A 23,815-nucleotide genomic window follows, 5' to 3' on the forward strand; every position below is an offset into this window, starting at 1 on the left:
ATGTGTTCGGTCTTGCAGGGGTATCTCGCGGTTTCCATGTGTGTTGCAAGTTGCATAATGCGATCGTAATTGAATTTAATTCGGCCCTAAAACAGCAAAACTAGAGGACGTCCTTATTACGAATACATTACCCTTTTCTTCTACGAGTAAAGGTGTATAAATATACTAACATTATTACGGGCAAAGCTCCTGCTGTTAACTAATTACAATGAATTCTAATCGTCCCTAAATTGCCGTGAGAGCCCTTTGGGCCTCCTTTTTCCGGCATTGGTTTTTGCCTTCCAGGAGCTACGTGTACCAAGAAAATAGTTTTCCCACTTTCCTTCCTGCTGGAATAACTCCATACTGCATTCCCATCCTTCATCCTCCGATCTCTCCGCTCTCACGTTGACCATTTCCAGTGGCTGATGATTAAATTTGTATATTTGAGTATGATATGAGCCCCATTATGGCCTTACACGTGCTAGTTTATATTACCTTAGCTTGGTAAAACTTTTTTAGTAATAACCATAGAAATGCCTGGAAGGTCGATAGATAGTGACTAAATGAATATATTTCTAATTAAAAGTAAATTACAATTTTGTGGTCTTCAGAATGGTCGTTGACAAGGTAAAACATCCTTTTACATACTTTAGAACGAACACAATATATATTTCCATTCTACAAGTAACTGGAATTAAAAATATAAAGAGAATTATCTAGGAAATCTTCTAGTATTGTTTTGTTTCTTAAAATTGTCCGAAAAATACCTAAAGAGTACACTTCAGTTTTCTCTTTTGACAAAACGCCACGTTTTTAGGCCTTCGCCGTATTCCGCTTGATTCTATTTTAAACCGAACCTATCTAAAGTAATATAAGCCGAAGCGTACTGAACTAAAACGAGCGTCTGGCTAATTATGGTATTGAGCAGGAAAAATGAAAACCATTTTTGTGGCACTTTTCGATGGAAGCCCCAACTGCAGTTATCTTAGCTCCCCCGAAGAGGAATCGTCTCCTAAATTGGAATTGGACTGTTAGTCACCAACAAGACAATCTACTTAAGGCCATTTTGAGACTTCTGCCTCTGCTGATGCGACCCCCACGCCTGTCGAATTGACATTTTCCCAGAGTTTGGATTTGCCTGAGAGCTACAAAAGCCGCCGATTGTTTGTCTTAACACCAGCAGGCTCCTCCCCCACTCGAAAATTCCGCGGCTGTCAATCACGACCGATGCGATGGCTTCCCCACGATATCCCCCCGCTTGAACTTCATTTTGCAGCACCACGCCCTGGGCCCATTTTCCCGCGACAGTAGGCATTTTCCAGGGTGGCCAATTACCCCGCCTTAGCATTGCACAAAAAAGAGCAAGTCGTGAGCAAGAAAAACAGAACGACGGAAGTCGGCTCTTTGATGAATGGCCTGTCAGTCGGGCCGGGGAAAACATGCACATATAAAGATAGGCCAAAAAATGGGAAAAACCAATGTCATATGCTTTCGGTAATTGAAAAAGGTTCAACTTAGAAAACCAGAAAAAGCCAAATCAGCTCTGCAGTATTTTTGAGACTTATTATTTTTCTGTCTTTATACAAATTAAGATACATAAAGGTCTTGCAAATAAATGGTATTATGTCGGTAGGATGCATCACATTGTTAAGACATTACTTTGAACACTTCACATTCTGATTGATTTAGAAACTAATTAAATTAACCAATAAGTTATATAAGTATAGTATATATAGTTGGTCGAGAGTTAGCTAAAAGTATTAAGGTATTAACCGGTCTGCATCTCTGTCCCAATTATCTAATCTTACTCCATCGATGCACCTAAGTACATGTTGATTTATCTGAATCTATAGGAAAATCATAGTCAGCCACTCAGGACAGTTTGTGGACTTGTCCAGGGCCCCCTTATGAAAAGTTTGTATTTGCAAATGAGCTAATTAAAGTTTCGACTGTAGCCTCTCCCCTTCTCGGCCATTCCCTCGGTCCTGGCATGTCTTCAAAGTGCAGAGCGTGTGTGATTGTGTAATCGTGTGATGGCCGAGATGAAGTAGGAACCCATTTCTATTCCCCGTCTTACTCTGCTGAGCTTTGTGTCTGTTACGTAATAGCATGTTAGGTGTATAACTTTTATTATTATGATTATACTTTTGCCCCAACCCCCTCCCTCTAGCTTCCATGGCCAGTGTTGGTGCTGGTGGTGCTTCTGCTGGTGCTGTTGTTGGCAGTGTTCTTGTGAGATACGTGAAAGTCACGTGAGTCATTAAAATGAAATACCAGTCATGTCTAAGTAGAAGCATGACGAAGGACGGTGATGTTGCTGCTGTGGCGGTTGCTGTTGCTGTTGCTACTGCTACTGCTGCTGCAGAGGGGCAGGGAGCGAGCTTGGTCACAGCAAACACAGCTTTCGTGTAGGGAAAACTATTTCACAAAGGGCAAATTGGTATTACATCTATACCAAGAGAGAAGCCTGAATTAGGTACAAATAGAACATTTCCCAAATAATATTCCCTTCTCTACATTCTCTACATTCTCACTCTTGTGCTGCAAAGGAATTTAAAAATAAGATGATAATAAATGCTAATAAAACCGATTTGTTTCTCTCAGTGTATTTGTTTGAGTGATGAGATGCTTACTGCCAGACACAAAGTGGTTGTTGCCACTGCTGGTGCTGCAATTGCCTGGCGTGTTCTTTGTCAACGCTAACGTCATCTGCGCTGAGGTTTCTCCTGGGCTTTGGTCCGAGTTGGACTTTCGGATGGGCCCATATCCATGGCCACTGTCCATTGTAGTCGGGTCTTGGCCCTTGGGATCTGTGATTTTAACTTTCAATTAGTTTTCGACGTTCCGCTTTTGGCGGGCTTTTCGCCAAAAATGTCAGTTGATAATGCCACCCGAAGGAGTTGCTGCTGATGCCTATCGATTTCAGATCATTATCTGTTATTTTAAAGGACCATCTGTTGGTTGAATCTGGAACTAAAGCATATATCCCGACAGAAGGTAACGCCATTGCCCTTATTCTTGGCCTATATGTCTTAGTTAATAAATTGTGACAATTTGTTCCGATTTGGAAAAATAGGTATTAACTAAGGAAATAAAAGTTTTAAGTCCAAAACTAACTTTATACGGAGAGGCTAAATAGACTCGGCTAATGATCCTGATCAGGAGTATGAATACTTTACAGAGCCAGAAACGCTTATAAACTTTACCACGAATATTTTATACCCGCATTTAGAGCTGAATGAAATTGAAAAAAAAGAACAAAACTAATTAAAATATGTAGCACTCCGTTGGAGTGTCATTTATGGGCATTTTTTTAACGAATTTTTACTAATATACTAATAACAAAATAAAAACTTAACCTCTGATAACTTTAACGTTTTTAAACAGCATCCTGGGCATAAAAAATAAATGCGGCAATATTTGTGAAAACCTTTGGCCCTTGGCAGCTTTCTCCGGTTGAACAGAAAACGCTTTTAATTGTTTAATGACAGCCAAGTTTTGCATTCATTTATTCATATGGCAATTTATTGATTTGGCCGCGTTAAATAAATTGCCACTGCATATTTGATTTCATCACCTTGCCATGGTCATAATTTCAATTTCGTTCGGCAACGACGAAAGCAATTACATTACGAGCCTTTGTTGTTACTCAATTAACTTTTAATTATCCGCAAATGCGAGTTCAGCTTAAACGTATGGCTGACTGACTGACTAAACGACCGACTGCGAGGCGGAGTGATTTGCCAGCCAACTGACCACTGTTGCGACTGAGAAAGCTCGGAAAACTAAACTCAAATGAATGCCGGTTAATGAGAAAATAAACTAGAAGCGGCGGTAAAAACTTCAGTTGTCATGACCACTAATTGAAAACGCCGCGAGCCAGGGGATGAAATTCGTGGTGGATTGCCAGGGGGCATGCAGTCCTGCAAGAGACAGGTGAGGCCGTTGCAAGGGAGTGGAAGAGAATCCTCTTCTCTAACCGCTGTTTCCCAATCAGACAAATAATATAAATGGGGACACCCGATTTGCCTTTACAACAAACTGATCAGACATTGACTTTAACTGCATCTTCAATGAACCCAGAAAGCTTCAGCTCCTGTAGGTGCAGGAAGAAGCAATTTCCATTACTTAATATCACTATGTGTGATGTATGTGCTTACTCTTAATAACTTAACAACTTAACTTAAAAAGTTGAAAAATGTGTGCATAGATTTTGTTAAATATAATATATTTGAAATCTAACAATTTGAGAGCTTTTGATGGGCGAAAAGGGTTGGGTATACCAATGAAGTAGGAATTTAGGGCCCCTCAAAGTGGCATTTTCAAATCGGATTAAAAGTAAATGCACATATTTTCAGGAAAAGCTTTTGGCATTAGCATGGCTTTAATAACGTATATTTCTATGACCTATTTTAATAGAACACAAGCATTTTCCGGGCTCTTCCACTCTGGTTTCACTATCATTTAGCTAGCCGGAAGTTCATGATTATTAATATTTAGCTGCTGTTGCTGGCATTTTTTATTTGCTTTGCCAAAGGAAATTGCTGGTTTAGACGGCGGGCAGCCAGCGGGGGTCCTTTGGAGCGCTAGCTGTCATAATTTGAAAGTCATTAAATGGCCCTCGAATATAATTGACGGGTAAAAGGCAAAAAAGGCATTAATTAGAAAACGGCTGTCTCGCTATAAGTTATACTGTAATAATAAAGCATGGGATATAAGTTTGGGCATTCCTTTCGGGAAAGTAAAAAGTAAACGAAGTTTAAGAGTGACAAAAAGTGGCAAACTGCTGAAAGGACATTCAGGAAAATATTTCGTAATACAAAAGATGCAAGTATGACAAAAAAAAGTTCCAGCGTTGTCACCATAAGAGGGCAAAAAGAGTCGACGGGATGGCAATCCTGTGAAATGGGCTAGGACTGCCACCATACTCCACAGTCACTAGCATGAGTATGGAACTATTAATTTGCTGTATAATTAAGCTCTAATGGCGTTTTTGCATTAGCACTTTAATTGCATTTTTAACTTGTTCTTTAATTTCCAGCCGGTTTTTGGTCTTCGCGCTGTGGTGTGGTTTTAATGATAGCTAGAACTTGCCATTGCTTAAGTTCTTCCATGATTGATTTATTTACTTTTCTTGCTGAGTTTCAGCATTTCAGGAATGTGTTTATAATTTACAGTTTTAACTTAGCTTTCCATTGCAACACGGAAATCCCCTATAAATGTAAAGTTCTAAAAAATGTTTTATATCAATACTTTCTTACTTTACCCGATCTTTCCATTTTGCAGGGATATGGCAACAGGAAAACATCAACGCTGATTCAGACTGGCTGAAAGGGTAGGGGATACACAAACTGAAAGAGACAAGGACAAAGATTGGGACAGGGAGAGGATCAGAGACAAAGGACTACAAGGAAATTGTTCAACGGCAGCAATTTAGGAACAACAGCAATGCTGGTAAACTTATTAGCGAAATGCACGAAGTCAACAAACGGACAGGCGGCAGTCCTCGAAAAGGAAAAGATATCGGAGAATAGGGGGAGGGTCATCCCACAAAAACAACGAGCTAAACGTCACAACAAGAAACATCCACAACTGCAGCAACAACACCACCAGCAGCTGCAGGAGCACCATAATCAGCGCCAGGAACAAGGACGTCAAATGGCGATGGGGACAAATGAAGAGGCGGCGGCTGCCACGGAGCACGAACAGCAGACCAAGCTGGCGGACACCGAATGCAAAGGCAAACACAAACACCGACGAAATCGCAATTATGTTGCCGGCGTGCAACAGCATGTCCTGCGGTTGCAGTCGGTCCTGTTTTCCCTGTTCCCGGTTGTCCTGCTGCTGTCTCCGGGCATCGCAGCCTCGATGACACCTTCGGCCAGGATCTCCAGTGCCCAAGGTGTGGCACGTGAGCTTCTCTTCTCGGAAATGGGTGGAGGCGCAGGCGGCAGTGAATTTGGAGCCGGAGCAGGAGTCGGAGCAACAGCCTCATTGGGCGTTGTCCCTGGTCTAGGTCTCAGCGGGGGTGGTGTAGGCGGAGCGGCTGGTATCGAGTGCCCCAGTTTTGACAACACCGCCTGTCCCTGCTACAAATTCGAGGATGGTAAGTGCGAACGGTCGGGCGAACTAATTAAACGCAGGACGTGCGGACAGCTCCAACACCTGGCCAACGACTATTTGATGCCCAGTACAGAAGGAGCTATGTATATATTACTTGCTTATAAGAGCTAGAAATTAAGGTTTTATTGCACAGATTTCTAAGCTTAAATTGGAAATTCGAGCGATCCAGCTCAACTTGTGTTAAAAATCTCTCTCAACCAAAGAGGTATAGGCAGTGGGCCCAGTTTATCAGCTCTTAGAGACCAAAATATCAGAGTTCAGAGGCAATCAGATTTTAATTCCTGATTTTAATTCCCCATAGAAACCATTTAGGGGACATAATCAAACAACCAGCCATCGATATTACACATTATTATTATTATGGGTATTATTTTATTAGACTAGTACAATCAAAGATGAGCAGTGCAGTGCTCGAAATTAATTTAGACGAAAACAACACAATTTTCTTTGATTTTGGCCAACAACCCAGGGAGATGTATGCAATGTTCCTGTCGAGCTACATTGTCCTCACACACTCCTGAATATTAATTATCACCTGGAATGTGGAAGTACTAGGAGGGGCTGTTGGGGTATTTGTATAGAAGTTGGGGGCGTCGGGAGAAACGAGTATGACAGGCTGTTCAACTGGGGAGACTAATAATATGAATTACAATCGACTGGCTAGGACAGCTCTTTTGATGGGCAAAGTGGAACTAATTAAAATGCACAAATTGCTTCTACCCGCCGGCGATAACCACATGATTAATTCATCCGATTCGCAGGACTATTCCTGGAGTGTCCCGGCACGACGGCGATATCACTGCGTTCGACCCTCGAGCGAATATCGGCGCCGATCCACTCGCTGTCCATCTACGACTTCGACCGCTCCGTGACGTCCCTCTCGCAGGACGTATTCCAGCAGGGCACCCACATCCGCCACCTGCAGTTCTCCCACTCGCACCTGGAGGCGCTCAAGGACAACAGTCTGCGCAATGTCCGCTCGAGTCTGGAGTCCCTCAGCATTGTCAATGGCAAACTAGCGCAGGTGAGTTAAAATATATCGTAAGACTTTAGATCAGTGGGCTACATCAAAAAGTGATAAATGTAATTTTTTGTAAAAAAGATCTGTAAAATTTTTGTTTTCGAGTAAGGGTGTGTTTAGACGGAAAATAGTAGTAGCAAAAAAAGTATGCAACACACATTGTTTTGGAGAAAAGTGTTTATACTTATAGACTCCATAGTGTTCCGCGGTTTGTGGGCGTTAGAGTGGGCGTGGCTGGATGAAAACTCGTGACAAGTTGCAGTGGCATCTATTTAATACGTTTTTTTAAGCACAACTCTAGCTCTTATAGGTCCCGAGATTTTTGCATTTTTGGTTTTCCGGGTTTTGTCGGCGTTAGGGTGGGCGTGACTAGATGGGAAAAACACTTCGCGTTTGGAGTATCATAAAAACCTATATGCTTAATCCGAACGTTCTATCACTTATACTTACCGAGATATCAGGTTTTCTTAAAAATGCGAAAGCTCTTTTGAGCTTGGTGGGCGTATGGGTGGGTGTGGTCGGATAAAAGTACTGAGACGGACGGACGGACGGACGGACGGACGAACGGACGGACGGACGGACAGACGGACAGACGGACATGGCTCAATCGACTTCGCTATTGATCCTGAACAAGAATATATACACTTTATAGGGCCGGAAACGCTTCCTTCTATCTGTTACATACTTTTCAACGAATCTAGTATACCCTTTTACTCTACGAGTAACGGGTATAAAAAGCATTAAAGTTTATTATTGACCAGACAATGTTTTTAATTTTTAACATTTTTTAAATTATACAAATCTTAAAAAGTTTTATTTTGTTTTCTTTCAATCTTAGAGCATGAAAGTCATACGAGTATACACATACATACAAATTTACTGTTGTCACCTTTGCAAAGCTTGGTGAAGAAAGACTTACTAGTGATAATATAAGATAAAAAATTAGACCATACATTTGCATATTTATTAATAATACTAAAATTGTCACAAATGGTTTTTGTATGTCCCAGGGCTTCACCAGGGCTTTTCTCCTTTCTCCATTTTCTCCTCCCCATGGAAAATTCAGCTGGATTAGTTTCTTTAAATTTATATATAAAAACAAGACAACTTCTAAGCACTGATAAAAGGAGCAAAGTAAAAAAAACCTTAATGAATACTTTTTATTTTATAGTCAAAATAATCTTAGATGTTTTTATTTTTAATAGAAAATATATTCACTTAAAAAAGAAAATAAATTTAGTTACTACAGAAATCATGAATTGCTCAGCGAAGCAAAACTCTTATAAATATTATGGTTGATATACGAGTACTATATGCACGTATATGGCTGATAATCAAAAATACTTAACAGTCTCTTAACTCACTTATTAGCTTTTACATAAAAGAGAAAGCCACAAAAAGTTTTGAGAGAATGTGCTGCCAACTTTCCAGCGAACCAGGAATCAAACTATGCAACTAAGTCGTGTGATATTTACTTATGAAAAAATCTTTTAGCCCTGCCGCATAAAATGCATTTCTAGGTGGTTTTGCTGAAGCTAATTAGGAACTGGAACTCAGCACCACATTCAGCGGCAACATACGGCGCCGAATAATGTTAAACAAAGTTGGGTAACCAAAAAATGCAAATGACTTTCTAAGCCATTAAATTTGGAAAAACAGCCGCCGCAACGGCAACGGCAGCATCCTATATCCTGAATCCAGCGATTCGCATTCAACAGGGGCGAGTGGCAAGTGGTAAATGGCAAATGGGGAAATGGGCAGGGAAATGGCAAATGGGAAGTGAAAAGCCCGCCGCCAGCCATAAAAAGTAATTTGCCGCCGCCGCCGAATAACAAACGAGCCAAAGCCAAAAAAAATTGCGTTCAATCAAATAATTTGCAGGCAAACCCAACTGGCGAAATCGGCCAGTCGGAAACGCAAAGAAAGAGATAGTTGCAGAGGAACCGACAGAGAAGGCTATATGTGCGGAGAAGAGCTTTAAGCAATCGAGGTAGAAAATAAATCCAATCTTCCATAGACAGGATAGAAAGCCAACCAAAGTACAGCGGCGGCTAAAATCATATTTTCATGGAAATTTATTTGGCAAAAAAACTAAAAAAATCAAAAACGCATTGGGTTAAATGGTCTCACAGTGAAACTTATAAACTTATTTAATGTGATTTTTAAAGTGATGTCAATTCATACACTTGCCGTTTATGGCCAAAAGCCGTCTTATAGAGCCAGTTGATGCCTACTACCAGATAAATAGTCAAAACTATAAGTAACAAAATTCATGAGACCAAAGTCATTTACAAAAACAGCGAAATGTAATACATCAGAGTTACTATTTAGCTTACTTAAAAAGCATTTCTAAGGGGCTGAAAAGAACCAAGAGACCTTTACTTGTTCAAGACTCTAGATTCTATAGCTTCAGGTGTTGTCCCCTTTCTAGTTAATCGCCGTTTCTTGGTAATTTTGGTTAAGCAGCTGGCAACTGATAAGAAGCAACATGTTTCCGATCAAATTGTGGGAGCTCTCCAGAAAAGGGCTTCATTGGCAATACAAGAAGTTAAGGGTGGATGTTCTAGAAACGCTTGAGATTCTTATTGAAAAGGGAACCTCAGACTACAAGGCGATGGGCCAAACACAGAACACCGTAAGGAAGCCAAAATCCGCGATGGGGAAAATAAAAACAAAATACTTACTTAAAAAAACTATTACTTTTGTTAATTTTGAGGTTTTTTACAAATAAATAAATATTGATAGAATTTTATAATTCACTACAAACTAGAGATCAAAACTTCCTCCTACCTATAATCCAGGGTATACCTTTTGCCATAACATTGTCTTTGTCCTTGGTGGTTTCAATACAATATATGTATATTATATACAGTCTGCACATAATTTACTCATGGGTTTACGAATAAATTATGTTCCGACTGTATATGTATGTACATTATTTTGTTGATATCAAAACAACTACCTAGATAGGAACTCATGATTATTTAATAGGCTTTGTTGAATAAAAATAAATATCCTTAAGTTGGCTAAAAATAAAACGACTTCACCGATCCGTAAGCCATATGGAGTAAGCCACAAAGGCATCTGCTTAATAAGATCGCTCATCTTATGACAAGTGAAAAATAGCCACCTGATTGCTTAAGCGCCGAAGACTTATAAGGACCCAGATCATTGGGAAAAAAGTAAGCACTCATTCGAGAAAACTTGAGAAGAGCACAAATCAACTTATATCACTCTATATTGTCGAAACTGAGCGTTGTCCTAGTGATAGTCACCTTTGTGGTTGCCATTGAGGGCGACAGCATAGTGCGACCTCCTCGCTGCTGCACCCTCAAGGACCTCAGCAAAACTTCATCCGCAGGAATGCCGGAAGGGAGTTACTTTACGCGAGACGTGCATCAGACAGTGCCGCAGGATTACTGGAGGCAGTAGCGCCAGTGGACCTTGTGCCCCAAGAAACGACCCGTGATAAGAGATTAGAGTCTGGAAAGCAGATAATATTTTTTTGCGCTTGTCTTTGGAATTCAAAATGCCCATAAATATTTCAAAATGTGCCAACAATAAAAATAAATATCATTTTATGGAGGACAATTTTTTCACTGGGCAGCCACTAGCCATAAATTTTGGTTGAGTCGGGGCGGTGTCGCATGTCCTGGGCTTCCTCGATGCCCCGGTCGCGTTCACGAGGCGCCAAGCGGACTGCGAAGGTTCAATAAATTAAAATCGACTGCCACAAATTTCCATGTCAGTACATTAATTAAAAGGCCGTAATTCGCTTTGTCCATGTCAGGTGACATGCGTCTGCATTCTTTCGATCCTTCGATCCCTCGGCCTTCGCATACAGTGGTGCTCACCCACATGCGGCCAGTGTGGTGGAAACTCTGCTCAATCAATGCAATTATGTAAAAGCCCCTCCACTCGAATAGACATTCAAACAAATAACGAGGAAATATTTTCCAGGGCTCGGCCTCAGTTGGCATTGGTAGTTATCAAAGCGTTCTTCCAAAACATTTAAATTTTTACAACAAAGTATATCTACAAAGCTGCAAGAAAAACAATTAGGACATATGCACTTATGTATCTAAGTACATATGTATATACAAAGGATACTTAATGGACAGAACGAATTTGAATTCAATCGACTGTATTCACTTGGATAATTATTTATGTTTAATTTTTTTTTTGATATTTGCAAAATAGTATCAACGTGATAAGCACGTGAAACAAATTATGTGATTTGTAGTAGTAAAAGCAATGGAAAACAATAGGGGTGTTCAGAAACTTCTGACTGGCTAATCTTTTAAAAGTAAAAGGATTGAAGCTTAAGGGTTTCCTTTGTATCGAATTTTCGTGTTTTACCTTTCCCATTTGTAACCCTCGCAGCTTTATGTTTAACATACGTATTACCCCTGGCTACCTTGTAAAGCCTAGATACATATCTTCTCATTAACTTCGAACTATTATGACATTGGGTGCTTATAATATACAGTGGATACCAATATACAGTGGTATCTCTGCTGGCTTAGTAGCAGTATCAAATATAAACTTCGATTTTTTCTTGCACGAAATAAGCTTGGATCCACTGTACATCTCTAAAATCAGTGCCTAGAAACTTATCGTCTTTCATTCTTTTTGCTCCAAAAGATTTCTGGGTCTTTGCTAAGTACTCTGAATGTTCTCCGTGGTATCCTTCCTTAACGCATAAATTGCAAACAATGTTTAAATATAAATTTCAATGTCATTTAAAAGGAATAGCCTTAACCTTCTCAATCTAAGAATGTACAGCGTTGCCATCTGACAACCATACGAAAAGAACCACATCCACACTTTAAGACCAAAGTTTTCAGCAGCCCATGGGTAAGCTTACCGAAAGAATTCTACATTGCAACTTACTGTTAGTATGGAAAAATACAAAGTACTTTATAGTACTTTGGTAAGATTTTGGAGGTTCGTTTTTTCACACTGGGCTTTAAAAAGCTTTAGCCCTAATCGAGTAGAACTATCTGGTCACACGGGTTGCAATGACAGTTGCCGATAAATTTTAATTCACGCCGGCACAGTCAATTTGACATTAATCCTTGAAGTGTGTAAAACGTTGCAGCAGCTCTGAAAAACTAAAAAAACTTTTTCAAGCTAAGGCAAATTCTTTTATCTTGAGTAGTACAACGATAAACTTGAGGACAATGAGCAGGGTGCAGCCTACCAAGCCGAAGGAGGAGGGTGAGCCAGCTGACATGCGGGATGGTAGGGAGTCCCATTTGCACAAGAGGGATCGCCGGGAGCGCAAGGACCGTATGGATCACGGAGAGTTAGCCGGAGCAGTAGATGTCACCCACGTAAGGAACCGTTCGCAAAATCCCTCGAATGCCAGGGATATTAGTGAAGGAGGCAGTAGCGACTCCAGTTACTCGGATTCAAGCTACACTTCCACCGGATCTTCCAGTTACACAAGCTTCTCCAGCAGCACCAGCAGCAGCTCCTCGTCCAGCGGGAGCGAATTGGAGCCGGAAGGCAGCGCCAAGAAGTCTGAGCGTTCCAAGCACTCGTGTTGCCATCACCGACACCATCGTCGCCATCGGCGGCACCATCATCCACGCCATTCGCACCGTCGTCGGCACGGCAGCCGTCGCTGCCACTCGGATCACGGACGCTCCTCGAGGCGTTTAGCCAGGAAAAGGCAACGCGTCGGATTCTCTCTCAAGGCAGCTGTTGTCAAGGAGGAAAATGCTTGCCCGACCCCAGGAGTCATTCAGATACCGGCACCCGTTCCCCTGCCCGTTCCAGCAGCCATTCCTGCTGTCCTGTTGCCGAAGTCCCAGACGCATCCTCAATCCCATTCGCATAACTACCATCCCCAGCCCGTGCCGGCGCCAGTTCCGGCTCCAGTTCCAGCACCGACCACCATGTCAGCTGGACTATGTCAAGGCACGGCATTGGATCAGCGCAGGTCACGCCATCGCTGCCCCAGCTCGCGCGCCACCTCTTCGGCCACCAGCAGCTCTGGCGTTCACAACCAGGCCATCATCCAGTCCAGCACAATAACGATCACCAAGACCATTGCAAACTCCACTGCCATAGCCGACTGTCACTCTAGTGGAAGCACCAAACCCAAGACAGGTGGATCCACATCTTCCGCCAATACTCGTCAGGCCGCCAAGGGCGCCAGTGATAATTCTTCAGCCAGCAAGTCCTCGAAGTCTAAACCTGTCGTTATTTCGAGCCGCTCAGACGACTTCAACTCGAGTTCCGTCGATGGGAATGCCAATACCAATATTCCGACAGCGAAGGACCCATCGACGCATCGCTCGAACTCCAGGGGTAGGTCGTCGATCATTGAGCGACCCCGTAAAGGACCTAAAACGCCACCAACTCCGGCACCGAGTCGTCAGGAGTCGAGTGGGGAAAGCAGACGTTATAAAGACTACGAGAGGAGCCCGCGGCGAAATGATAGTTCCGGAAAAAGAGGCCGAGGCGGTGCAAAAGACTTCAACGGTTCGGACGGTGATGCCAACCAAAACGCTAATCGAAACGCAAGGGGTTTTCACCACTTTGGTCAACCTGTACGGATTGTGCGTCTGCACATCAAGGGGCTGACGCGTCAAGTGACCAAGGAGCACATCACCGAGATCTTTGGACACTTTGGCGCCCTTACGGCGGTTGACTTTCCCATGGACCGCTTCCAGGGGCGTCAGGGGCGTGGCTACGCTTTTGTAGAGTACGCACGTCCCGAGGACTGTGCCTGTGCCATCAAGCACATGAACGGTGGGCAAATCGACGGCAAGCGGATCACAGTGTCCGCCTTTCAGGAAAGCATGCTAAAGGCCCCGTGGCGCCAATACCGTCGCTACTCCCCGGTCAATCGCAGCCGGCGCCATCACTGTGAGACTCGCTCGCGCTCCCGCTCGATGTCCAGCTCTAGATCGACATCCCGTTCGCGCACCCGTTTTCGCTCTAAGTCTGGGTCGCGCTTCAATCGAAGCCACCGCTCACGCTCCCTTTCCCGACCTCGTACCCGCTCGTCGCCACGGTACGAAAAATATCAGGGCCCCAAATCGCCCTCGCCCTAGGCAGACAGCGCCATAGAGTAGAACCAACTCTGGAAAAAGGAAGATTGAACTGGGAAAGCCAGGAGACAGCCAGACGTCCATTAAGCCCCCTGTATATCCAATACAATGCAATACAAACGAAGATTTTATTGACCAAAGAATGGGTAATAAAGGCTAAAAACATTACCTCACCTTATGCACACACAAGGAAATTAAAACACATCCTTCCGATGTCAAACATGGTCGTCACCAGGGGGAGCCTTTTTTACCCAGACCCAGTGGTCATCCCCTTTAGCTTCTTTCGTGGATAACCTCTTGTGGATACCAAAAACCTTACCCCACGAAGTACGACGAATACTAAAAGCGCTCTTAAAATGTTTCTTTGACCATCCCTGAATTTTTAGCCACTCTTTAGAGTCATATACTTTTGTATGTGTATTTGCCAAACGCTTTCTGTAGCACTTCTCCAAAGTTTGATTCATCTCTCCGCTTGCTAAATTAGCAAATACGTATTTATGTTCAAATCAGTGGCTTTTTATGGAGGTAATTATGGTATGGTATGGTATTATGGCCCACGGAAGATTTGAGTTTAAAAAAAAAAGAGTATATATTTTTCAAAAGTTTGTATTGGATAGTATCAACATAACGGTTATGTATGAAACACCAGTTCGTTCATATGACTGCCTCGGCTGGCTTTACAGTAGCCCATTCGGTCGACCCAATTTTTAAACACATTTTCAATGGTATGGCCCTCAATAACAGTGAAGGCGACTTCAATGTCGTGCTTTAGGTCATCAATCGTCTCTCCCACAAAAAATAGTCCAACGGGGTCAAATCGCAGCTGCGAGGCGGCCAGTTGACATCGCCGTTTCGGCTGATTATGCGATTTTCCAACGTACCGCGCAAAAGATCAATTGTGACGTTGGCTGTGTAGCACGTAGCGCCGTCCTGCTGGAACCATATGTCGTCTATGTCTTCCTCTTTCATTCGGGGAAAGAAAAAGTCTTCCAACATGCCACCATAGCGGACACCAAAAAAAAAACGGTCCAATGATGCCACCCGACCACATACCGCACCAAACAGTCACTCGTTGTGGATGCATTAACATCTCCAAGACGACGTGTGGATTTTTTGAACCCCAAATGCGACAGTTTTGTTTATAACATAACCACCGAGGTGGAAATGAGCCTCATCAGAAAACACGAGTTTTCGGTAAAAATCTTCAACCAAGCGCTCCTGAGCCCATTTCGCGAATCGAAAACGCATTTAATGGTCATTCGGCTTAAGCTGCGGAACCAACTGAATCTAGTCTAATGTCAAAGTCAAAATTATCGATAGTTCAAAAAGCAAACGCTACATGGGCCATACCTATGTATGTAGTATGTTGACTTTGCTTTCGGGACAGAAATGTCCATCATCTAAATTATATGTTTTTATACCCGTTACTGGTACTGTTATAATATATAGAGTTATATAAAGATAGAGGCCGACCTCGCTAACTTTTAAGATGCACAGTATAGAGCAAAGTCATATAAAGCCCTCATTGAAGCTGTTATTTTAAACTTAAAATCCTTTTTCTTATTTCCAGATGCCGTCACGCGCCTTGAGTTCGATGCAGAAGCTGACGGCCTTGGACTTCGACTATAACGAGATCGTGCGAGTAGAGGACTACAGCTTCTATGGACTGCGGCTTTCCAAACTTAATCTCAAGGGAAATCGGCTGCAAGGAATGCCGGAGCACGCCTTCGCCGGACTGGAGGAATGCATGCAGGAGATAGACGTGTCGGAGAACGGACTGCGCACCTTTCCGCTGATGGCTCTCCGGAAACTAGACCACTTGCGCATTTTGCGGCTCTCAAACAACAGGATTTCCACCTTCTACGGGGACATTCAGTTGGCCACCAATAATGCTTCGGCGGCGGCGGCGGCAGCAACTGCGTTCCAGCTGCCATCCCTAATTTTCCTGGACCTGAGCTCCAATCAGTTTGCCGAGATCGGAGACGACTGTTTCAGGGCATTTCCCCAACTGAAAACACTCTCGTTTTACGCCAATCAAATAGAGTTGGTCCAGCCGGAGGCTTTCAAGAGCCTGCGTGAACTAATGTCCCTGGACATGTCGCACAACAGGATAATAACATTGGATCCTAAGGTTTTTGAAAGGAATAAGAGACTTCAAACGGTGGATCTCAGCCACAATCATATACACGCTATAGGAGGCGTATTCTCGGACTTGCCCCAGCTGAGGGAGGTCTTTCTGAGTGAAAACAATATTCTGGAGCTACCAGCAGATGCGTTTACCAACTCCTCAAATGTGGATGTCATTTATCTAGAGTCTAACGCTATAGCTCACGTAGACCCCAATGTATTTAGCACTTTGGTTAACCTCGATCACCTGTATTTAAGGTCGAACTTCATACCTCTCTTACCCGTCACCCTGTTTGACAAGAGCACCAAGCTTACATCCTTGTCCTTGGATAATAATGAAATCCAGGATTTGGAGATAGGCATGTTCCGAAAGTTGGAGCACCTGCGTGAGGTGAGACTTCACAACAATCGCATCCGCCGGGTGAGGAAGGGCGTGTTTGAACCACTTCCTGCCCTTCAGGAGCTGCACATCCAGAAGAACAGCATTGAGGATATCGAGCCCCAAGCCTTTCACACTCTAGAAAATATGCAGCACATTAATCTCCAGGATAACCAACTAACAGTGCTAGAAGACATTTTTCCAGAAGACAACTCATCTTTACTTTCTGTGCAGCTGGAGGCCAATTACCTGCACAAAGTCCATCCGCGCACATTCCGCCGACAGCAAAAGGTGCAAATCATGTGGCTGAAAGACAATCAGTTGACCAGAGTGGAAAAATCATTCTTCACCGATACTCCGCAGCTGGGAAGATTGTATCTGAGCGACAACAGAATCAGAGATATAGAAAAGGAGACGTTTGCCAACCTGTTAGTCCTGCAATTTCTTGATTTGAGTGGCAATCAATTGAAGCAACTAAGAAGGGATTATTTCGCACACCTCCTGGGCCTCGAGGAACTCAGTCTATCTCGCAATCACATAGAGGCCATCGAAGGGTATGCCTTTGCCAAGCTGAAAAATCTCAAGTCCTTGGACCTGTCCCATAACCCGTTAGTGCAACTGACAAGCGATGTGTTTTTGGATGAACTACCCTTGAATACTCTGAGCTTGGCCAATTGCTCCCTGAGGAAACTGGAACAACATGCCTTTAAGTCGCTGATCAATCTTTATGAGCTAAATCTGGAAAGAAACCAGCTGAATACAGCGGATATTCAGAAGCTAGATATACCAAATCTAAGAAGACTGCTGTTGAGTCATAACAACTTCAGTCATGACGGATCTGGTGGCATTATGACAGGAATTTTTGATAGATTGCGATCTCTGCAGCAGCTCTCCATGTCCAACTGCAGCTTGGGACAAATTCCGGACTTACTCTTTGCCAAGAACACAAATTTGGTAAGACTGGACCTGTGCAACAACAGGCTCTCCCAGATGAATCGCAACATCTTTAGTGGCCTGAATGTGTTCAAGGAACTGAAGCTTTGCAGAAACCAACTTACCGAGTTCCCGCACATAGCTCTCTATAACCTGAGCACTCTGGAAAGCCTAGACTTGGCTCGAAACCAATTGTCCTCCATAGATTTCTTTAAACTTAGCGGAACCCTAAATCTCAGACAACTTATACTGCGGGAAAACAAGATCACAGCCTTAAGCGGCTTTAATGCCGTTAACCTAACTCAATTGGATAGTGTCGACCTGAGTGGAAACTTGCTACTCTCTTTGCCAGCCAATTTCCTGCGTCACTCGATAAATTTGCAAAAGGTAGACCTGTCCAGTAATCGATTTCTGCAGATACCCTCTTCAGCTTTGTCGGATGTTTCAATACCGCGTCTGTCTTGGCTAAACTTGACTGGCAACCCTATTAATAGGATTTACACTGTCAAAGAGGAGAGGTATCCCTACCTCAAGGAGCTATATATCTGCCAGACAAACCTTTCCATACTCACTTCAAAGGATTTCGAAGCCTTTCAGGCATTGCAGCACCTCCACTTGGTAAATAACAGAATAACCAGAATTTCCCCGGGTGCCTTCAAGTCTCTAACCAATCTGCTTACTCTGGACTTGAGTGTCAATGAGCTGGAAATGCTTCCCAAAGAACGTTTGCAGGGACTTCGACTGCTCCGCTTCCTCAATATTTCGCATAACACCCTGAAGGATCTGGAAGAGTTTAGTGCCGATCTTTCGGAAATGCAAACCCTGGATCTGAGCTTTAACCAGCTGGATCGGATTTCAAAAAAGACCTTTAGAAACCTGCATGGTCTGTTGGAGCTGCTGCTCATGGGCAACCGGATGACGGTCCTGTCGAACGACGCCTTCCGGTTTCTAAGGAAACTGCATGTCTTGGATCTTCGTAAAAATTACTTTGAGCTGGTGCCTTTAGATCCACTGAGGCCCCTGGAGACCAATCTAAAAACGCTTAAACTAGAAGGTAAGCACTCTGCACGCATTGACAGGTTCATATTATGCAGAATATTTAGCTAATAACCTAATTATTAACCCATTTTATATATTTGAAAATGCTTAAATATTAGATTTATGTTTGTATTATTTGCACTTTTCCAACAAAATGCACATTGGCCCACTGTTATCATCACCATGGAGCAAAGCGTGGCACATGGCTCCCATTTTCATACAATTGGCTTAGCTGGCTTCATTTGATTTTGTGTGTTGTACTACACTGGGAAAAAGTACAGGTCAAACGGTTCCGATTTTTTCTCAATAAAAACATTCATTACATAGATTTTTTGTTGAACAAAATAAGTAACTATGTTGGAAAAATAAAAAGCAATTCTGTGAAAACCATCATTTACAGTTATGGCTTGGTTTTGCATCGTAAAACTACACCTTTTCCCACCCTGTGCACTATTGCCATGGCCAATTCGTTGCTTATTGCGTGCTCGTTTCAGAGAATCCACTGCATTGCAGCTGTGATGCCCAGAAGCTGTGGGAATGGCTGCGGGATCATCGCAAATGGTCGCTTTCTACGAGCCCCGGCGCAGGAGGAGGAGTCCGTGGGATGGGTGGCGGGCCGAGTGGCGATTCCATTAATTACCTAAGGTGCGAACACCCAACTGAGCTCCGGGGCAAGGTGTTTGGTCGGATGGAGCCGCAACAGTTCTGCGACGCTCCGTTAATACCCAAAATGGCCATCCAGGACATCCAGCCTTACTCGGTAGTCGTGTCCTGGCAGAGCCGCGACCATTTGGGCCTTAATGGCTTCGAGATTGTTTACCACGCCACCGGCGACGGGCTCGTTTCGGCCGGATCTCCAACGGACCGTGAGCGGGATAGTCACAGGGACAGGGGCCACGACCTCATCAGGCAGCAGAATCGGGAACAGGATCCGCGGGCACGGGAACGGGAACGCGAGAGGGACCGGGACAGAGAGCGGTTCCCCGTCGCCACGGACGAGGTAAGTGCGACTCTACACAGGAAAATTTTTTAAAACACATTCAAAATTGTACATTTCAAACTCAACCCGAAACTTGAATATTTACAAGGAAAAAATAAAATAATTTTTCCTGGAAATATGTCCATTAATATGTATATACAGTGCAGTTCAAAAATTTTTATTTCTAAAAAGTATTAAAAATGTGTTCCTAATAAATGGAATAATAAAGTCCATATGCCCATATATACTTTTGAAAATATCCAAATGTTATTACTAATTCGTCCGAATTCCCTCAGTGGCTGGTCGTTCTGCCAATTATCCACTTACCGGTCGATACTTCCCCCGTCAGATCGCGACCTCTCCGCACTGTCCGCAATGTCCGCTCGTTACTTTACATTTCTAACGCTTTGAGCTGTGCTGAATCGATAAACCGCGAACAACGACGCCACTGTGGCCGTAGAAAGCGGAGGGCCGCAGGGAAAGTTTTTAATAAAGCGACATGGCGTCGACATCGACATCGGCGGTGCTGATGAAAATGAAAATAAGAATAAAAACGACAATGGCTGTATGGTGATGACAATAACCGTCTTGTAACCTGCTCAATTTATTTCGCAGATCCACGGCAAGCGGCTAAATGGGACGGCCAGCTCGACAAAATTAACCAAGTTGAGCCCGAATACCCGCTATCACATTTGTGTCATCGGTAGCGGTAATTGGCTCTCAGAGCCGCTGGCGAACGCTCTGCAGCGGCTCCATGCCAACGAGTCCGTGCGCGAGGAAGAGTCGGTGATGATGTCGGCGCCCTTGCCGGAGACCTTTTCGCCATATCAGCACCACCATCAGCAGTACCGGAACGCCAATGGAGCAATGATCCAGGACCAGAACCAGAATCAGAACGCAGAACAGGACCAAGACAATGCCATCGGCATGGACCATGCCCTGATAGAGGTGCTTAAGAACTCGCACATTTCGGCCTGCACGGATGTGCAAACCCTGGACTCCACGCCCAGTTTGGTCACCGACGAGAACGGACTTTCCAGCAATGGGTTCATACACTCCATTCTGACCAGAAGATTGGGCCTGATTGTGGGCTGTTGCTTGGGCATCATAGTGTTCATCGTTATGATCTCGGTTTTGAGCTATGTGAAACTGAAGAAGCAGCGGATTGAGAACGCCAAGCGGCAGGCTGCCCTGCCACCGGAGTATATATCCTACAGACACTTCTCCATACCAAACGAGGAGCTGACGAGGACCGCTGCAAATGCAGGGGCATCAGGGGCAGCGGCAGCAGCAGCTGTGGCAAATACAAATAATTCGACCGACACTGGAAGCTCGTCGCACATGTCCAGTGTGCCCAGTGGCATTAGTGCTCATATAAGTGGGACCAGCCTAAGCACAGGTGGCACGGGCACCGGCACCACCACCACAACGGCCACTACGCCCATCGGGAGCGTACCAATTATGGGGGTTACCTTGGGCAAGGCATGCAGCCCCCTAGTGGGCGTGGGCTTGGTGGTCGCCGACTCCTCCCTGGACGGCGGACACGCCCATAACCACAACCACGCCCATGCCCACCGACAGAATAACGGTTACATGGCGGCGGGAGTGGTGCTAAATACGAGCCACTTGAGCGTGTGTTAGTCTAACAAACAGCAGGGCTTAGTAAATAATTAAAGGTCTAAGTGCGAGTTGCGGGGTGCTGAAAAGTTTTTAAAAATATTAACTTAATTCCTCTAAAAACTTGAATTAGTTTCGTATTCTCCGTGTTGAGCCCTAAAGAGTCCACACATGGCTTTTGTGTCTTATAAACAGTTTCTATTTAAGTAATAGCACTCTTTGCTTTATTTTTTAATCGTAGTCCCACTAAAATGTTGCCAGGACTAGGCAATCAGCAATGTTTATAGTAAAACTCAGTTAAATAGATGCAAGAATAAAAATGCTGAGTTTTCAAATTTGAAAACTTAAACATTCTTAAAGCCGCGTTAAGGCTTTTGACATTTTTAGAGGTGTGTTTGCTTTAGAAAACATTAAATTCCCGCAAGCACAGCGTTAATGTTAAGCTCAACCGAAAATAATCGCGGGCTCAGTCGAGAATAAATGAGTTTTCAGAGGATCTACCGAATGTGTGGACTAAATTTTTGGCATTCAGCAACAAAATCCGTTAATAATTAATTGGATGGCGAGGTATATTGGATTTTTAAGTGAATTCATCCACTTCAGCACCCCATCAAATCAAAGCTGCAATCCCAAAAAAGAAGTGCAAAATCCCGCATATTTCATATTTCAATTGAAGTCAACACTTTTATCCATCAGACCGAATGCAAAAGCATTTCTTGCGCCCAAATGCATTTAAATTACAAAAGCAAAACAAACAAAAAGCGAAACACAAAAATAAACCATGAAGCCCATAAAAAGGAATGATAAGGGAAGAAAAAGGAAAAATTAGGTTAGTGATAATCTCGATGATGCGTTCAACGTTCGTTTAGTTATGACAATTGAAAGTAGAGCAGTATGCTAGAGTCGGAAGGCATCGCGGAATTTTCAATGTAAATAAAGTGGAATCAATGCGAAATCTCAGCCGAAAATGTTGCATCTAAATCAAATTAAGGTTCCCCCATAAAGCTATTTATAAGAACTACACGGACTTGGCTATATATATATATATACTCAATGGAACTGTATTGGAGAGCACACACGCAGACAATTTTTTTTAACTAGACGTAGTGAAAGGATAATGTATGAGTGGATTTTTTTTTGTTTTTTTTTTTTAACCGAACGCTGAGAAATCAAAAACGAAATATTTATAGAATTCGGTATGAAAGTGGCGGGACATATTACCAAAAGTAACTAACTAATCATATAAACATAAACAATAAAACTAACTAGAGTAAGTGCGGATTGTTAGCAAAACTCAAAGAGTTTCATATACATATACATACATAGACGACCATTTTTTTTTTCATAGTTAACTATATCGTTTTCCTTTTATTCGATTCGGAAACGAGTTAAGCTTTAGTCGAGAATGGAAATACACGGAATTAATTACTTTAGCAAATAAATTACGCATAATAACAGAGGCAAGTGCAGAAACCAATCCAAAATAATAATAAGAATAGAATGGCTAAAGATTTTCTAGAAAATTAAGAGAAATGAAATCAAATCAAACCCACACAAACACACATTCACACAGAACTCACGGCCGAATCAAAGATCCTCTCTACTCCTTTTCTCCCTGTGTACGGCTCTGTGTGTCTGGGCTTCTCAAATATTTTAATATTGTTATATGCAAAACACAACAACAACAACAACAACTATAGTATGCATGTTAACCTAAGAAGCGAACAATAACAATGGCCAGAGGAGTAGGAACGCAAAATGCAAATCAAAATCAAAAGTCGAACTTAAGACAAAATAAAACCAACAGAAAAACAAGGCAAGAACATCCAAACAAAAAATATGGATAACATTAAACAAAGCTTTGTAATGCTCTACGGAAAGCCAAAATTATGCATTCGCTGCCATGCCAAAACCATTTTCTTACATTCAAGTTCAATTGTAGGACATAAAGAGCAAGAACACAAAATACACACCCAATGCAGACGTAAAAAAATATACAAGCATACAGCAAACCTACATTAAATGTAACAAAATAAAACCAAAAAAATATATGATATGGCGAGCAACACAAAGTAAAATATTAATAAATGACAAGAAACTTTCAAGCAAAAGCGAACAATGTTTTCCATTTTCCATGATTGCAGCGGATATTTGCGCGAGGTATTGTATTTGCCTACTGCCTACAGTTATTTCCATCACCAGTGTTCATCCCTGGTCGACGTGGTGCAGTATGCCAACAACCTGTACATACTGCATCCATATGCATTCCCATTACTCGTAAGTAATTGTTGTACATAATTCTGTTAAAATTCTATAGAAATATTTAATATTTATTTAATATTTATTAATACTCGACTGTCACTTTTCTTCTTGCTTATTATCGTCTTTATACTCGTATTATTATCTTTGTTTTGATCATCTTTGTTAGGGATGTGTTTTTAGTATATGTATTACTCTTAATTAGGATTACTAGCCAAAGTAGCGTTTACATTATATATACTACAGTACCCCTGCCTCGATCATGCTTAAATTGACTTTGTAGGTACAAGTCA

The 23,815-nt window shown here is 42.7% G+C and overlaps 1 protein-coding gene across 1 annotated transcript; it reads left to right on the forward strand.

Annotated features, from left to right (window-relative positions):
- The first annotated feature begins 4,121 nt into the window (after positions 1 to 4,121).
- On the forward strand, positions 4,122 to 23,374 carry LOC108102390 (chaoptin). The gene is made up of 6 exons (XM_017207332.2): positions 4,122 to 4,130; positions 5,341 to 6,088; positions 6,867 to 7,129; positions 15,761 to 18,683; positions 19,162 to 19,667; positions 20,262 to 23,374. Exons 1-6 carry the CDS (start codon positions 4,122 to 4,124, stop codon positions 21,285 to 21,287), a joined length of 5,475 nt encoding a protein of 1,824 aa, XP_017062821.1. The 3' UTR covers positions 21,288 to 23,374.
- Positions 23,375 to 23,815: the final 441 nt, after the last annotated feature.

The sequence above is a fragment of the Drosophila eugracilis genome, unplaced genomic scaffold (genome assembly GCF_018153835.1).
Source record: "Drosophila eugracilis isolate 14026-0451.02 unplaced genomic scaffold, ASM1815383v1 contig_1963, whole genome shotgun sequence".
Classification (NCBI taxonomy): domain Eukaryota; kingdom Metazoa; phylum Arthropoda; class Insecta; order Diptera; family Drosophilidae; genus Drosophila; species Drosophila eugracilis.

Bases quoted from the DNA above. Each gene is read 5' to 3' on its own strand.
- LOC108102390 (XM_017207332.2), top strand. The intron at 6,089-6,866 runs GTAAGTGCGAAC...TCCGATTCGCAG, and splicing joins CTGCTACAAATTCGAGGATG to GACTATTCCTGGAGTGTCCC. The intron at 18,684-19,161 runs GTAAGCACTCTG...TGCTCGTTTCAG, and splicing joins AAAAACGCTTAAACTAGAAG to AGAATCCACTGCATTGCAGC.